The following is an 18,149-nucleotide window of genomic DNA, read 5'->3' as shown; positions in this document are numbered from 1 at the left end:
TGGACCTTTTTCGGTATACAATGCAAATATTATGAATTTCCGCAGGCTATGCTCTGACATTTGCAGACAGAGCCTGAGGGACAAAGCATATCAAATGGGATGGAATTAAGTGGTGAAATTAATCAGGATTTATTTTTATGTATGCTATGACGAGCATGAAGCAAATCGTATTAAGGGAAAATAGAAGGAATCTAAATTGAGGTTAAACAGTTCTTGTTTCTACGACAGCCTAATGGATTATATGTAGATCAGTTATGCAGTTTATCTATACAGTAATATATATATATATTTTTTTTTTTTTTCAAACTTCAAAGTAATATAACTGCTGTATTTTATAAAAGAAGACTTTTCTTGCATCAGACGTTTTATGCAGTGAAAACAAGTTAAGTGGTAAGCATGGCAGCTGTGTGACAGCGAACAGCTAAAGAGATATATTAAAATGTTACTTTCTACATGTTTTGCTGTAATGGAGCTCCAAGAAACCAGTTTTACAATCAAGAATACATGTTTGTCAGCTGAAGACACTGGCCAACAGTGTTTAGAAAAACGTCTTGTATTAAAAAAGAATGATTCAGTCAAAGAGTTTAATGCAATTATCAGCATATATGTGTGTGTGTGTGTGCATGTGTGTGTGTGTGTGTGGGGAGGGTAAACAATGTATATGGACTTAAGTTTTAAAATAATGCCTGCTCATTTTCTTTTTTCATTAAACTTAGATGACAACATTCATATTGCTCAGTTAAGGCTCATTAGTTGTGTTTTGATTTAAAGCAACAAAAGTCGAGCAGCATCTGGTATCCTTAAGCTCGGCAATGAACCATTAATAACTTTTAGGAGCAAGAACAAAAACAACACTTGGGTGCTCTCACTTCTGACTTTAAATATATGAAAAATCTGATTAATAGAAATGTCTCCTGGGTTGTTTCTAGATGCCTCATCCTCATATTGCAAATCCCAAAGTCAAACCTCTAGTTTAAACGATTAATTCTTTTAAGCAAACTGAAGAAAATCTGTAGGCATCTTTACTTTTGGTCTCAAATAATATTGACACATCTTTTTTTATAAGATGAAGTGTTTGCAACCCCCGCTCGTTCTCCCCGTCTGCTGCTGAAATTCATTAACTTCTACTTTGTCTTGAGAAAGAATATACAAAGGCTCCGACCTTATTCCTAAACAGGGGTTTTGACAAAAGCGAGCATTGTGCCACCTCTGCAGGCAACCCACCGCCTGGATGTCGAGCCATTATGCTGTCAAAGCCCCTCCAGTCGTTGAGTCAGCCCCCCAGTTTACCCACCATGGCCTGTATTCATTCAGCTGTGACTAAGTGACTTTCCCGCATGTTTCATAATGAAATCATGTGCAGGAAGTCCATGCGCTGGAGCCACGAAAGAATGCCAGTTATGTGTCTCCAGGCTGGCTGCTCTTTAAAACAAAGAAAGTATTTAGCCAGTTTGCCACCTGATGTCTGGCAAAAGCACATTTGGAATAATGCAGTAAATTTGTATTTTTACACAGTTTTTTTTTTTTCAGCCATACAGCTCCAATATATTTATTGGCTTCCTTGAGAAAATTTAGATTTGTCTTTGTTTGCACCAGAATATTAAACAAGACAAACAAACCAGCTCTTTCCAAACAATAAAATGGTGTCTCTAGCATCTCAAAATTTTAATATAATCATGTTTTGCATGCAAGTATCTTTTAATTGAATCTAAAACAAGTAAATACTTGACTAACTAATAAATGCATTATTGCCTTCCCTCATAATAAAATCTACACTTTTATATTCCTGCATGCTGCAGAATATATATAAATACTTAAAAAGAATATTAGGTTGTTGTAATTTTCAGGTTTTGACTTCTTCCAGAAAAAAAAAAGGATTCGTAAAAAAAAGATACTGAAAACCATCGCACTCATTGTGCTGGAATGCAGGTTTAGTAGCTATTGGGTTTGGTTTCACTATTTAAGAGAAGCAAATGATTGTGTTGATTGGATGAGGATTATCCTCGGTAAGAGTAACCTTCATCTGTCACTAACGTGTTTTTGAAAACCTTTCACTCCTACTAATAAAATGTTCCATTAGACTAATCAACATTCTTTTAACACAACCCACAAACTTCTTAGAAATAGTGAACAAATTACCCTACCCAGAGTTTAAAGCGATTTATGTACACAGCTGGGACTCTTTTTCCTGGCTTGTAGGGTAGTGTGTATGTGTGAGACTGTGTGTGTGTGTCCATGGAGATGATCCTCCCTCAGTCTGTCTGGAATGTTTGCAATGTGCACAAAAGAAGAAGACGATCAGCTTGAGTACCTGGGGTCTGTGTTCAGGCCTGCATGAGGCCCTGAGCTGCATGACTGTCTGAGCCTCTAATTCAACCTTTACTTGCAAATAAGCCCATCTGGAAGGAAACGGCAGAGCACTGACATTTATTGGCACAACTAGTGTGCCAGATACTGCATAATAAACTATCGCTACTGGTGCCACAAGTTGCAGCACATTTGATAAAACTGTGCAGCCGTTGGGTGGAAAAGAAAGGTTGAAGAAGACCAGGCAGGAAGAATGAATGAAGAACATATGTGTGCAGTTTTAGGGTGACTCAACAGCCCCTTTGATTTCTCCCCATTAGTGTGATTACCACTGCCATATTCTAAAAGACTTTAGTTGTGCAGAAGACTCTCCACAAAGCTAATTAGGAAAATGAAACTTTTGTTCTCTGTTTAAGTTATAAATAAAGTTAACAGCGATGTGAAGATAAGACAAATACCTCAGAGGGAGGATGAGATATGGATGAAATACAAGTGAGAGAAACTGCACAAGTAAAGAAAGAAGAAAAGGTTGGAAGTTTGGTTTAGACATGCAGATCTCAGTTTGGCATTGTTTTTAATCCCTGGTGTCTGCAGCTTGTCATAAATCTGCACAGTGCATAAACAGACGTGCTGCAAGCACCGAGCCCAGCTGCAAGTGCAGCCTTTGGAACCCCCTGAGACACAAATGCTCACATGGAATCCCCACACCCAGCTCATTAACATGACCTGCTTTTGCCTAAACTACAGTCTGTGCACATATTGATCCCTAAGTTATTTTTACAATTGAGGCACAAAGTCTGAAAAAAAAACCCAAAACCTTTGGTTTCACCTATTTTCACCTCTGTTGTGAAATAAGCAAAGCACTGACACAAGGTGCTATTGGGAGCTGGATTGCAACAAGAGGCACTTATTCACTGGATTTATAGAAGTAGGATGTGGTGTATTGTTTGACCTCGTGAAAAAAAAGTAAAAGGAACCATATGATATGACGTCTAGAATAGCAAAAGTCTGGAAAGAATTAGGCCTTCAAAGGGTTAGATAATTTTCCCCCTGATATGCTGGAAATTTTAGAAATGGAAGTCAGACACAGAACTGAGCCCGGAGCTAATAAGGAAAGGATGCTTTAAAGAGTCAAACTGAGGAGTGATGTGAAACATTAACTTTAAAGCAAAATAACACGTAGACAGAAAGACTTTCACTCCTGAAAGTCCAGCCGATGAAAAACTGCTTGGTTCTGCTCTGACAGCATTAAATTTGGAGTTAACTCCCTATCAGATCGTGCATCCACTGGGACTGCTCTTACATTTTAGCTCAACAGGAAAAAAAAAAAAGCCACCCACTATCAAGCCTGTAGGAACCATTTTTTAATTTGACAAATAGTCCGAAATGTGCAAAAGGGAGAAGTTATAATATAGTTAGAGAACAGTAAATCCCTTTTCAAATCATGTCAAAAAATGTCAGTTGTCTCCTTCAGTTCATCACTTGTGTGTGAGATTATAGAAAGGATTAGAAAGATTCGTGTTGTAGCCTGCCTGTGTGCTGACAGTGGAGCTTTGGAGAAACAGCGTGCCAGCATGATATTCCTACAACACAATGTGAGTACTGTACCGGCAGATGAAGAGGCTGTGGAGCATTTAACCCGCCCCAGACTCCTTCAAAAACTATAGGGGACCAGTGTATTCGATGTCCTCTGATAAGGCATTTAGGAAGAGACTGAATACAAAAACACACAGACAACAGGCAAGTTCAACCATTGTGTATTTAAAAAAAAGAAAAGTCAAGATTTTGGAATGTCACAACGTCCATTAAATTAGCTTAGCATCAAAAATTGCTGCCAGACAATATGTACAAGATATTTCACCACATGGACAACAGACATGACACACCTGTGACGTTAAGGCTGAATCCAAACACATTGACAGGAGTGCAGGTGCTAGCTGTTACAATGTGTCCAAATTACCGTCTATAAAAAGCAAGCTGGATCTCAACAGAAACAAGAAACTCAAGATTCAACTTGGGTTAAGGCTTAGGAGGATGTAACAGGGATTATCGAACACAAAGGGAAAAGTAAATCCAAACACATAAAGGGCTATGTTAGGATACTCAACTCACAATTAGGTCTGTTGTGAACTCTTTACATTTGTTCTTATATTCAGGTGAGCGTTTCATTAAATCAGATTTATCCTATATGTAAGCCTCATACATAGTGGGAAACAAAATCAGCGGAAAGCTTCAAAATTTTGCTTTTTCATAAAGGCAACACATTCTATTCACAAGAGGTAGTTTAGTTGAATATTCAAGACAGTTCTGTGTAAGGGGCATCGATTATGCGCAGCTGTGGCCATCAGAGCGCGCAGACAACAGATCCATCACCTGTGCGTGCTGCGTCTTCACTCCTGGCTGTACTTCCCTTTACAATGCACAATGTGTTTGTACAGCCGATCGATTCTGTCCTGGAGGAGCCCCGCGTGCTCGTCTGAGAGAAATCCTAATTCCTGCGACAGAGGCTCGCGGTCAGTGTAGAGCCCCAGCAGCCTGCGCCTGGAGTCTCTGCGCCTGTGCAGCTCCGCCACGCGCTGCGTGGTCCCCCTCCTGAACAGACACACGGAGCTCAGCACCGAGCTGTGGTACTTCTCCCACATGCTCAGCACCCGAAAGCCGTGCACGAGTCCGGCCTCGTTGTCTATGAACACAAGGTCACCGCCAGGTGTCCTCAGGAGGTTGTTCGTGTCCCTCTCCATGACGCGCGAGTCCCACTGCAGGCTGAACAGATTGCTGACGAGCCTGTCGAAGTTGGCGGTCAGGTAGTCGAACAGGATCAGGTCGGTCCACTGCACGAGCTCCAGCAGCTCCGCCGCCGTCCTGTTCCCGAGCCCCTCCAGCGCAGGATGCAGCCCGCTGCTCTCCTGCCTGAGCGGTGCAGGTGTGACGACCCCGGTCAGGTTGGAGATCCACTCGGTGAGAGAAACCACGGCGCCGTCGCTCCACTGCAGCCCGCTGATGCGCGTCCTCACCGCCGCCCACTGCTCGCTGTCGCCGTGCAGCTGGGACAGTGCGAGCGGGGGCAGGTTTGGGATGCCGAGCAAGCTGGCGAGGTAATAAGTCAAAGTTTCTCCCTGCACCTGGTCCGCGTTGATCCCGTAACGCACGCACGCTTTAGTCCCGTCAGCAAACGTGGCCACCTGATTGGATATCCTGCCGCATCCAGGCTCCAGCTTCACCACCCGGGATGTCCTCGCTTTCTGCCTCCAGTTCTGAGCGTACTCCTCCGTGAACCCCACAGGGAGGAGATCTTCCAGCCAGTCGCTCCAGAACACCCCGCCAGCCACCGGGGAGCCTAACTTGACCGGCTCCGCCCGCCGCCCTGACCTCTTGTTGTCCTCATTCACGCGATAATCCCGACTCCCCGCGGGGGCAGCTGGCTCGGTGAGGTTGCGAGCCTTAAATCTGGCCCCCAGGAAGTGCGGTCTTTGCGCCGCCGGAACGGCGAGCAGAGCTCGGAAGGTTTTCGCGGAGAGGTCTTCCGAGAGACCTTGGCGAAAGGACCCTCCTCCCGGTCCCGAGAACCTCCGCTTGTGTCGCTCCAAGCGGCTCTCCAGCGCGCTCCACACGTAGAAAACGCTGGCCAGGGCGCACATCAGGAGCAAAGCGAACAAGTTTGCTGACAGAGCCCTCATCCTGGCGTTCACCTTTCTCCCGTCAGGGCGCGGGTTTTAACACAACATAGAGGGAACCTGTTTTTCTCCAGCCCACAGCTGAAGCTCGGAGCTGCGCGCTCCGCGTCCCGGACCGCCTCGACGCACCGCTGCACGCTGGAGGACTGTTTGAGCTCACAGCAAGAAGAAGTGGGTCCCCGGCTCTGCCTGAATCTCATCTCCCGTCCGGCTCAGATGCATTTGGAAACAGAACATTTTTTTCGGCTAGAACCTATCAGACGTTCTCCGTCGCAGGGGGCTTTCTGTTTGTATGCGCCTCTTTGCTTCTCATCTCCCCCGCTCCCTTTCTCTCTCTCTCTCTCTCTCTCTCTCTCTCTCTCTCTCTCTCTCTCTCTCTCTCCGCCGGGCGCTGACTGAGTTTGATTTGTGGTGGTGTAGGCTCGCCGAGAGACTCTGGGCGGTGAGACACGTGACTTTAGCCCGAGGTGGTGGGCGGATCGTGGGAAGGAGGGTTCAGAGAGGAGCAGAGCAAGTGCACCGCACCGCGTTTTCTGGTTGCGTGTGTGGGGTGATGCCAAAGGATTGGGAGGCATTTAAACATGCAAGCGGCCATTATAATAATTAATATATCGAGCAGATGCAGTTTGGTTTGGAATTAATCTCACCGTTTTAAGCAAATTATAATCCCTGGATGTGTTCCCTGAACGTCCGAGTCAGTGACGCAAGTCATGAGAATGGAACAAATGTACTCAACCAATTTTTTTAAGTTAAAAACAAACAAACAAACAAAAAATCCTGTTCACTGCCATGACTTAGACATTCTTTCTGTGTTTAGTGATGTTTGTTGGTTTGCCTCTGTAGCTGTCACCAACAGAGTGAATTTAAATAAAGCTTTGACCACTAGCTTTAACAGCCAGCACAGAACACTGATTCAGAACATTCAACAAACAGAAGAACAGTGATCGCCAAATGGCGGCCAGCAGGCTAAATCTGGCCTGCAGGGGGTGGGTGTAAAGCAAAGACCATTACTATAGGAGATCTCAGACCAGAAGTTGAATCTGGAGCAGACCAGGTTCCCTGTCAGCTGGATTAACAACAAGTTTTAAGTCCTGCCCCTTCCATATAAACAACCAGGGCATTGCCCTTAATCAGAAATAAAAATACATTTTACAGATTGTTTTTTTCAGGTGTTGGCTCTTGGTGATTCCCAAAGTTACATTGCTGTATTTGTTCAAATACTCATTTTAAAAACATGCTTAGCTGTAATCAGTTATTTCATGCTTTAAATAAAGCTCATATAACACTGTGATGGTGTGCTGGGAGTAGGTGTGGCTTAAGGCTCCACACTGCTACTGCACAGACTCTGGTTCCAAAAATAGTGGTTTCAAGAGAAGGCAGGTACAGTTGGTCTATGAGGATAACATGTCTGCAGTTGGGAAGGCCTGGGATGGTATTTGTTATAAAAAAAAACATTTGTAGGACTTTATTTTAAATATATGATGATTTGTATGATCTCATTTTTTTTTCTCAGTTTAACATTCCTGCACAGTGTTTCAGGCAAAATCACAAATTACCCTCTCATTTAAAAACAAAAACAAGGTAAAATTATTTTAGCTGCAAAAAATTAAAGAGCACGGTGAATGCAACCTGTTTGTGTGATATAAAGATAGATAGAAATAAGAAAAATACTGACAAAAAGTAAAAAACAAAACAAAACAATGCTTTCAAAATCTATAAAATGATACAGTTCACCACTTCTCAGCATCTTCAAACAGTTGTCTCACTTGTGCTAATAAAAAAAAACAATTCTGAACCACATTGATGTGCACATTTTGTACTCATTGATATCTTCAATTTCCCTCTCCAAATTATCTAGCAGATAAGGTTTATTTAATCGCGCTCAACCAGCTCTCAAACATGTTCCAACATCCTCAGCAGATGGTAACATATCACTTATAAACAGGCTAGCTGACAGATTGGTAATGCAACAAGTTCACTCCTCTTTTTCTAGATTGCATTTACCTCAACATGTGCTGCTACAAATTTGAATATTTTCCTGCAAACAACAAAAGTACAAAAAAGTCAAGCTGTGCCTGTTTCATCATTGTTAAAAGATCTCTTGTTAAACCAAATGTTACATGCACACAGACTCTTTTATTCACCGCCCCCACCCCTCACCTCGCAGAATTACTTCTTAATAACATCCTTTATAATTCAACTCGTGTTTTCACACTCTGCATCTTGAACCTCAGTTTCCTAATCAGTTTATTTGGGTCATTTTTGTAGCAACATGCAAGCGTGCTAAATTGCCTGAGTCAAACAGACAGCCAGCAGACAAGAATGCATGATTAGGCCCAATAAATTACAGGTCCACTAATGCAAGCTTTAAGCACTTTGAGTCTGAAATGTCTTATCTCTGTACAGAGATTAACAACATTTTATAGCTTGAAGAAAAGCACAAAAAGCAGCCTTGCTATGGGTTTTCTTTTATAATCCAGAATGTTGGAGCAGATGTGGGGAAACTTTGCATCAGCACTCAGGTGAACTAACTTTGGTATGGTCATTTTGCTAATGGAGCTTTTTTTTCCTGCAGGATTGCCAACTTGAATGGGTTTATTTTTATTTTATTTATTTATTTTAGTTACTGTCTGCAGATTGTCTGTTCTCCTCAAGCCTGTGTTTTATTCTGCACTGCAGATTGACAAGAATGACAGCACTGAGGGAACAAAAAAAAAAAACAATCCCTGGGTTGTGCATGACCAGAGAGGCATGTACAAGTGCTAGAATCACAAGAAATGTTTAGTGTCGTGGTGGATGACTGAGCATGGATTTGTAACCTGTAAAAAAGAGAAAGTCTCTGTGGAGACAGATTTTTTTATACTGCTGTTTGACAAATTAACCCTTGCTATTTGTGTGTTTTCTATTACTGTAGAGTGCTGCACAAGCGTCATATAAATATAAAACACTGGAGGAACAAGTGCAATAAATAGGTTTGAATGAGTTCGCCTTAAAGGTACTCATTGCAAACTATATATTAAAACATAAAAAAAGATTATCTTAAACTATATTAAATGGCGCAGTTTGAAAGAGTTTACTCCAGTGGTTTTCAGATATATTGATATGCAATTCTGAAATTCTGGTGCACACTAAAAGTAAACAAAGCACTTGGCTGAATCCGCCTGAAGCTTGAGTCACATGATTGACTTACATTAGGCTGGCCGTGGTCTTTGTATAGGTAAACAAATATGGTGGGATCAGACAAGCAAAGAATCAAGGAAAAATTGTTTAAGTTGAAATATAGAAGTGAATTTGGTGCTAAATGTGAAAGAAAAGAGAAAGACAGAATAAGACAACTCTCTAGAATAAATATCAAGGATTAAGTAGGGCGGCGGAAAGCCATAAAGACACAGCTGTGAATTCAAACACACGCAGCTTTCGTGAAACTTCTTCTAGTCTAGCGAACTTAACGTTTCAGCATTTCTCAATTCTAGTCTACCACTTTAAAATATAATTAAAGTAGAACCTGCATGGTCTAGACATGGATTTTTAAGAGGTCTTAAGCGCATTGTTGGAATTCTGTTCAATGTGTGTTGCTTTTTAGGAGGGGTGAGTCTGGCTCGGTATGGCCTTAGGTTTCCCTTTCCTTAAGCACAAGTGTGAGCATGTTCACATATCAAACCTATCTGTTTCCTGACTTGTGTTATCTGCAGGTCAGCCAACCCCTGAGCTCCCCCCCTCAGCACTGCCGCACTCCCTCCTGCTGCATTCCTCCCTCAGCAGCCCCAAGAGAGCCATAACATTGGGAAAGCTTCTCTCCAGCAGTCATGGCTGTCCCTGGTCAAGCGCCACAGTGACACAAGAGAGCTCCGATCGTCTGTCACTCTGTCTGCAGCGACACCGTACACCCATCACTAGCTGTCTGGCAACACCACAGCTGTGATACAATCTCGTCTTCTCTGTGTGGTTCCCGTCTGCCGGTGCAGATGGACACAGGGAGGGGCCGCAGACATAAAGGGTTGCAGACAGAAGGGGAGAAAGTGCAGCAGGCTTATGTCACCTTATAGTCTAAGGTTAGTTCATGCAGCGTAATAACTCTAAAGTCCCTCGACACTTTGTAGTTTCCTGGACTGAATAATGAATGTGCAGGGCTTCCATTAGTGTTGAAAGCTACAATCATTTCACAGGCCCTGACGATTACTCATGCTCTGGGATTCAGCAATGGGTGGGAGAGATCCATGGGGATACGTTTGTGTCTCCTGTTTTCTGTTTGCATTGGATATTTCTGTATGTGACTGTGAATTGTGTGTGTGTGCTTGTGCTTATTCCAAAAGAAGTGAAAATATTGGATAATAACAAGGGCAGATTGCAGTTTGATTTTGTGTTTTCATGGTGTTTTCATGCTTAATGAACCACCTACACCGAAATGAGGAACTCGGAATGGAGCAGAATGGTTCACATTTTTGAAGTGGGGTTTATTTATTTTATTTATTTATCCTTTATTTTGCTAGAAGGGTCCCTTTGAGATCAAATATATCTTCTTTCAGGGAGTTCTTGTCAAGAAGGAGGCATAATACAAATCTAGAACAATCATATAAAAGTCACAGTACAAAAACACATTTGCATACAATTATAAAAGGAATAAAATGAGGCATGGGTTGAAACAAAAATGATATCAGGAATAAAACTATACTAGACAAGACCAATAATTTCTAATACCAGTTAAGGCTCAGAGAAACATTGACAAGTTTCTCAAGTTTCTTTTAAAAGACCTTTAAAAATGTGAAGAAATGCAATGAAGGCTGGTAGAGTTTTGAAGAAAATCCCATAGTTGTGGAGAACAAAAAGAAAAAGCAGAATTCTGTGAAATGGTGCACATTTATTATCTTACCTGTTATAAATGGCTTAACTCAGGCAAATTCATTCTAACGGCTACTCTGAGGAGGGCCACACCAAAATTATATGCTGCTGTCCTTAAACAACTCCAATCCCAAAAATTTAATACAAATTCATGCATAAATCTTTAAATTTCAGTTAATTTTGCATCTGTAAAGACAAGATGTCATTTTGTTTATATGCACTGTATATAGACTTATAATTATTTGTATGTAACACATAATTATGTACATCAGGCTTAAAGTCACATTCTGGTGGGTTTGCACACCCTTTATTTGGTTCCATGAATGAAACCACGAGTGGGAAATAGGTTGAGGGGCATCTGACCGTGCCAAACCAGTATTCATTTCTTTTGGGGTAATTAATGAGAATCATTTAGTTATGTATATTTGTTAAAGTCTGTAAATATTGTAAATAATTATGAAATGGTATAGAAATGTTTGTCACATTGTGTGAAAAACCCAGTTGTCCCTGATGATGGTATATGTTTGTCTTATAAGCAGTCTTTGTTTGTTGTTTTGTTATGATGATGGTGATATAGATGGTGACACAGGAGTGATAAACCTAAAAATCACTTCAGTTATTTTGTGCCTTTTTGCTGATTTTGGGTTTCTGCCTTCATGCCTATTCAACCAACGTAACAGTATTACAGAATTACTTTGTTACTTCAGCTACAGTGGCAGTTCTACAGCCAACTGCTTTTGCTATTTGTTCTTGTGAATAAATATAGAATTTTATGTATATGTTGATGTGGTCTGAAATTGATGGCAGAATAAAGGTTTACAAAACAATATTTGCACAAACTGCTTTGAAATTCTTGAGACTGGAGTTGTTTTAAAAAGGCAGCAATCTGTTTCATGTCCTGGTATGGCTTTTAACTCATCTGTCTGGACAAAATTAGACTGTATTTCTTCAAACTGAAACCATTCTGAAACCTATCTACAGCAGGTAAGGTATTAATTGTTAAAAACTCTTCCACACAACCTCATTTCAAAAGATATGAACTATTGCTTTAACATTGCATTTGCTCTCCTCGTAGCAATACAATTGATCAGAAACTTGCAGTTGAAAATGTTTATTCTTGTTCTGCAAATACTCGAGAGACACCATTTCTTGGAACTACTGGTGGCAGAGTCACAATTTAGTTGCATTAATCACAGCACTTATCTGAACAAATGCTTTGAAGTACTGCATAAATGACACAAAACCGACCTTATCGTCGGTACATTACTTTTTATGACATCAGCGCCGGTCACATGGTGCTGTTGTTAAATGTGAGAGGTCATGCACTCAATCCAAGTGTTCTTAGAATCATGCAGTTTTTCAATCAGTTTCACTCTGGATTTTATTATGACAGCAACGTAGGCAGCGAGTAGGAATAATCAGCCTGTGCAGAATCAAGCCAAAGCTGTTGCAACAACAAGAGATCCACTGCACTGCTGGGACCTGAATATTTCCCAAGTCTCCCTTTGCCAATTTCCTGGTACACAGGCTCAAGGTTTTCAGAGGAACGACTAGTTGCTGGTTGCTGATGAATCAGTTATTGTTAATAGAGGCTGAATTTCTCCCGTAGCCATGGAGGAAACACAGAAGGCATGGTTTATTGAAGCACTGTACTCCCCATCTCCATCTGGTTTCAATGCAGCAGAGGGAGGCTCTGTGTTTGTGTGTGTTGGTGGTGGCGGTGGTGGTGGTGGGGGGGTTCAGAAGAGTAGTGGGCCATTGAAATTCAGCGCTACACAAGGGGAACTCTCTTGCAGGAGTGAAATCAGGAGGGGAGGAAGGAGATGTACTGTGGAGCAACTTGATTAAAGAATCAGTGTCCAATCTCCTGGATTACAACCCCTGACCCGGCACGCCAAATCCCCTTATAAATAAGTCAGGAATTGAATTCTTTTCTTTCTTTTCTGCTAACAGGCTTATTGACTGAAGAGCGCTCGGCGCTCTGTGCTGACGTTTCCCGTTAAATTGGCTAAAGACAAAGCTTATGAACATCAAAACTCCATTTGGAAAGTCAGGACTTTCTAAGCCTCAGTGTTTATTGTGTTAGATGAAAAAAAACACCATGTGAAAGGACTTTTGCTCAGCTCTTGTGAGGCAACTCTAAACATGGAGGCAAAATTTCCTTTGAACATTTCAGTGAAAAAATAGCAGCTACAAGTTTAAAAGGCATACAGAAGTTAGTGGTGGGAAATAATGTTTTTGTCTCTGTGTGTGTTTGTTTGTCTGTCACATTAGCAAAATATTTTATGAACCACTGAACACATTATAATGAAACTCTCAGGAAGTCATTACTAGATGACATCTAAAACTTATTAACTTATGGAGTCACTCCACTTGAAGTTGACCATTACAGCTAATCAAACCTAGCCAACTCAAAAATGGCTATAAATTTTGCAGAAATTAAGCAAAAATGAAGTGTGGTAGGAAGTGAGACTTATTGACAACACATACACCTACTGAGCACTACACATTATGCATCATCTTTGCTTAAAATGTTGACATAAACTGTTAGGTAATTAAGTGTTAGTCAGTCCTGCGGGTCTGTTAGCAAAATAGCTCATCTACATCTACAACTCATTGACTTTTGTAGTCAACCCAATTCAAGATCAATGCCACAATCTACCTTAGCCAACACAGATATGGCTTAATAGTTTGGTCAGTTTTGTAGGTATAGATTCAAGCTTTGGTGTGGTAGTAGCTGAGAGTCAGCCTCAATACATACTCTAAGCCAGGGGTCTCCAATCCTGGTCCTCGAGGGCCACTATCCTGCATGTGTTGCTTGTTTCCCTGCTCCAACACACCAGATTCGGAGGTTAAATTACCTCTTCATGTCCTGCAGAAGCTTGTTAATCACCCATTGATTCAAATCAGGTGTGTTGGAGCAGAGAAACAAGTAAAACATGCAGGATAGTGGCTCTCGAGGACCAGGATTGGAGACCACTGCTCTAAGCACTAATATATTTTACAAGATCTTACAATAATGCATGAGATCATACATAATATCATTTACAAAGTGTGACCAAAATGCAAAACTCTAACCGTTCTTAGATTAAATGAGCTCTGCCATAAAAAGGTGGGAAGCAGTATAGATTCCTTCGAGGAATGCCAGGCCTTTAATTTCCCATGGACGAGTCGAGCAAAGAGCGCTGCGGTTTCAAGCATCTTCTCGCTCAACTCCTCCCTGCCCTCTCCAGATTTCTAACTTGTTTAAGAAACCACAAATAAAAAGCATGAAACATTTCAACATGTGGCCCAGGCCTTTAGAGAGAAACGAGGGAATTCTGCCACATTTTCAACAGATGTATGACGATGAGAGAATCAACATGATTCGTTTTAAAGGGGGTAAATCTGTGGGCTTGATGGAAAGAATAAAGACATAAACAAAGAAACAAACAAAAAAAACCCCACAGACAATATTTTAAAAGCCTAAATTTGAAGTCTAACGTTAGATTAGCAAGCCTGTGGAGTGCCACATTAATATTTAGTTTCCAAATGGGGCAAAATGTAAACATATGCTAGTTGATAAGAAAGTGTCACAGGAGTAGTTTTACAGTGACTCTGTTTGATGTTGATGCTTCAAACTACTCCTTATACGCACTGTAAAAACTGACAGCAAAATGCAAGATGTTAACACAAAGCAAAGAATATCTCAAAGTTTTACAGCTCTGTCAGTAGGAAGTTTTAGTTATTTTGGGGTCTGTTCATGACAAATTACACTCACAGCGAAGTCTTAACTCAAGTCATTAATATTGCTCACATTTTTTTCTTTCCTTTTTCTTTAAATAATTATGCTGTTTCTAACTTAAGATTTATATTCCACAGTGACAAGGCTTTTTATGGCCTTTCACCAGAAGTAATAGTCATGTTGGGACATTAAGGGAGAAAAAAAAAAAGGTCAAAGTGCAACACAAAAAAGGGACCCCTTTGGAATTTCAGCTTCTTTCTAACCCAAGAGACCAGCAGTGTTGACAGGACTCCTGGTGGGGGAAGGGTAAGCAAACAGGCCTCATGGAAAGCCTTCCAGGCAAACACTTCAAGGCCAACAAAGCTAGAAGAAGTTTGATTCAAAGTGGTCTCCGTCTTTTTTTTTTTTTTTTACAAATCAGAATAAATTAAAGGCCTAGCATTTTTTGACAGAGTGTGAATCACCCTCTGCCTTTTATGCAAGAGTTTTAAATGAAAATCATCTTGTGATGAAAAGGGACAGAGTTCTTATCACTTTGGTCCACTCTTGTAAAAGATGTTCTGCATGGTCTCATACTCTGCATAATTTAAAATCTTGCGAGATTTGTTATCAGTGAAATTGTATGTTGGGAACGACTATCAGCTACTACCACATACAATTTAGTAGAGGTACAGCTAATGATTACTTTTTGAGAATTTCATTCAAATCTATCCACTGGTTCATGAGGTATTTTGTTAACGGTACTAACAAATGAACACACACCTACGCAGCAATACATTATCACCCTTTTGTCTTCCGTAGCATGAGGTTTTTATCAACTCACTGATTGAGCTGGCAGACAAAAGTTAACCCAACCTGGCTAAAATAATTTGGTTATTTTGGGAAACCTTTTGTTTTTGTGTCACTGCATATCTTAATCAGGTACAATAATTGGGTTAGGTATCAGCTGAAGCTTACACATTGAGTGAGTCTTCTACTTGAAGGATCACTATTTTAATCCCAGCTCCTCCATGTGTTGAAGTGTCCTTAGACGAGACATTGAACCCCTTACCTCTAAAATATTTTTCTTATAGTGACTGTAAAGAAAAAAGGTGCCACATGTGCAAACGTATTATTAACATCCTATACAGGTGAATAAAAAGCACACTGTAAGGCATTTTGACTGCAGCTGTTGTGCGTAAATAACCAGAGCTTGTGTTTCTCAACTTGAACTGATTACAGCAGAATTCAAATGTAATTCAGGCTTTCGTGTTGTGTCTTTAGATAACAGCTTTATCTCACTGAAAGTTGACCTAAGAGGTAAAGCTGGATCATTTATGGCTGTGAACTAATGGAGCAGGCCTTGAGATTGAGTGTATTTTACCTGCCTTTGCTTCACTGGTGCCTGGAATCACTAATGCAGAAGATAGACGCTCACCATTGATAGATTTGTGTCCCATTGGACAGGTTTTGTATCACTGTTGGCTGTCAGCACATACATTATGCCGTTTAAGCAAGAATGATCACTGCTATTAACAACAAAGTGAGCCCAGTTGAATAATTTAACAAACTGGGTGGTGGTGGCAGGAGCTGGATGCTGATAAAAGAAGTGGAGAATTGATCAAATAGACCTCACCTAGCTATGGGATATAAATAATAAAGTAAGATCAAAGTGATTAGTGGTGATGCACGGGTGGTACTTAATTTCCTCTCCCACTGTGATTCTGACTGGTCATCTTGCCCTTTTACTTGTATCTGTTGCATAGATACAAGTGAGAGGACAGAGACATGCTTCATTCGCAATTCACAAGATGGTATAGTGGTACAGTGTGTATTATTCTACACTTTTATTTGTATAGGGTTTTATGTGTTAATTAAAAATTCTAAAAACAAAAAGTGACATCATCTTTTCCACACCAACTCTTCATATTTGCCTTCCATGGCTTCTTAAGACTCATTTCTTTTCCTATTTTGAAATATTTTAGGAGGGATTTATAAGTTCTGACTCCCTCTAGAGGTCAATAAGAGTAACTACAAAGGCAAATCAATAGTCTTTTTATAGTCGCTCACTAAAAGAAAGAAAAAAAAAGCTTTATCAGTCTGGTCACATTTGAATAAATAAATTAAAAACTCAGAAATGTTTTTGCTATGAAATCAACATTTTACTACAGTATGTAGGTCAGTTTGCTTGTGAATTCAAATGGAAAAAAAATGGTGCAAAGAGTCTTAAAATTATGATATGGTCATTTTTGAAGTGATGTTCTGACAAATAGATAGTTTGCACTTTATGAACAGTGATATCTGTCACAGAGCACAGACTTCAGAGAAAAGACAAATATTTCTTCAGGCTAGGCTAATGGCTAGTTAAATGAGGGCTCGTTATATTGTTTTTTAGGCTCATAAAGCAATTCTTTCTCAAAAATGCCATACAGATGTAAAAGACCACTACATTAGCTGATATTAAACCTCTACACTTTTGCATGACACCATTTGTTTAATGTATGTTTGTGTATGTGTGCTGACCATGAAAATGTCAGTGTTGTGATGCGACTGAATATATCAGTCTGCTATGAGTTGAGTCAATATTTGCATGACTAGACATGTTTATTAGATAATTGATACATTCAGCAGCCACAGCACCAACAACATGATATTTGAGTTGTTTTATGAGCCTGAAAAACAATATAAACAGACCCTCATTTGTCTAATTTGCCATTAGCTAAGCCTGGACAAAGACTTTTGCCTTTTTCTTCATACTCCTTGCTCTGGAACTGATGTGCTAAAAGGTTCTAACTACTGACGACTATTTGACAAAATATCACCTGAAAAATGACCAGAGTTTCCTTATAAATCATGACCAAAGTCTTAAACAAAGACCTGCGATCTAAATCCAGCAAACTTAATCAGCAATGTGAATATGGAGTCAGATTTTAGTAGAACTATTTTATGCCAGTAACAGTTCTTGAAATTTCAATCTATAATGCATTTTCTCTTAGATACAAATGCATAATTAAAAAGGGAGCCTAATTTGCACCAGGAAGCCGATACCAGACACCAGCGATCAAACTGCCAGCTCATATTAATTATGATTCTGATGCAGCCATATCAGATATTAAACACTGTGACATGTTCTGTCATCAGCTGGTTATGTTGGGAACTTATACATCAGTATGAGCAATTTATGATGTAAAAGCTGTGTAAGAATGACATCTTTTAGAGACAGAGACTTCTGCCGCTATCAGTTACTTGAGATCAGGGCTCTATTTCCAGTGAACACATTTTTATCTGAAATCAGACAAGTGATCTTGTGCATGACAATGCATTCATTTTGTTAACATTTTTTAACAACCTGACTTTTCCTCTTCAGTGTTTGGAGAGAATGGATCAAGGAGATCTTCAACTTAACTGTTAACTGAAAAATGAGCTGAAAAATGTTCAATGAATCAAAAATGACAAATTCAGAGCAGAGTACACACGTCTGTGCACGTCTATACGTCCACTAGAGGGTGCTGTACACAAATCTATCTATCTATCTATCTATCTATCTATCTATCTATCTATCTATCTATCTATCTATCTATCTATCTATCTATCTATCTATCTATCTATCTATCTATCTATCTATC

At 40.3% G+C, this 18,149-nt stretch overlaps 1 protein-coding gene across 1 annotated transcript; it reads right to left on the bottom strand.

Moving 5' to 3' along the window:
- Positions 1-4,048: 4,048 nt before the first annotated feature.
- On the bottom strand, positions 4,049-6,348 carry fjx1 (four-jointed box kinase 1). The gene has a single exon (XM_017422972.3). The coding sequence runs from the start codon at positions 5,982-5,984 to the stop codon at positions 4,698-4,700; it is 1,287 nt and encodes a 428-aa protein (XP_017278461.1). The 5' UTR covers positions 5,985-6,348; the 3' UTR covers positions 4,049-4,697.
- Positions 6,349-18,149: the final 11,801 nt, after the last annotated feature.

This window comes from Kryptolebias marmoratus, linkage group LG11 (assembly GCF_001649575.2).
Source record: "Kryptolebias marmoratus isolate JLee-2015 linkage group LG11, ASM164957v2, whole genome shotgun sequence".
Lineage (NCBI taxonomy): Eukaryota > Metazoa > Chordata > Actinopteri > Cyprinodontiformes > Rivulidae > Kryptolebias > Kryptolebias marmoratus.
The sequence above is the reverse complement of the archived record's forward strand: the minus strand, read 5'-3'. Positions and strand labels throughout refer to the sequence as shown.

Coding starts and splice junctions, on each gene's coding strand:
- fjx1 (XM_017422972.3), bottom strand. CDS start 5,984: ATGAGGGCTCTGTCAGCAAACTTGTTCGCTTTGCTCCTGATGTGCGCC.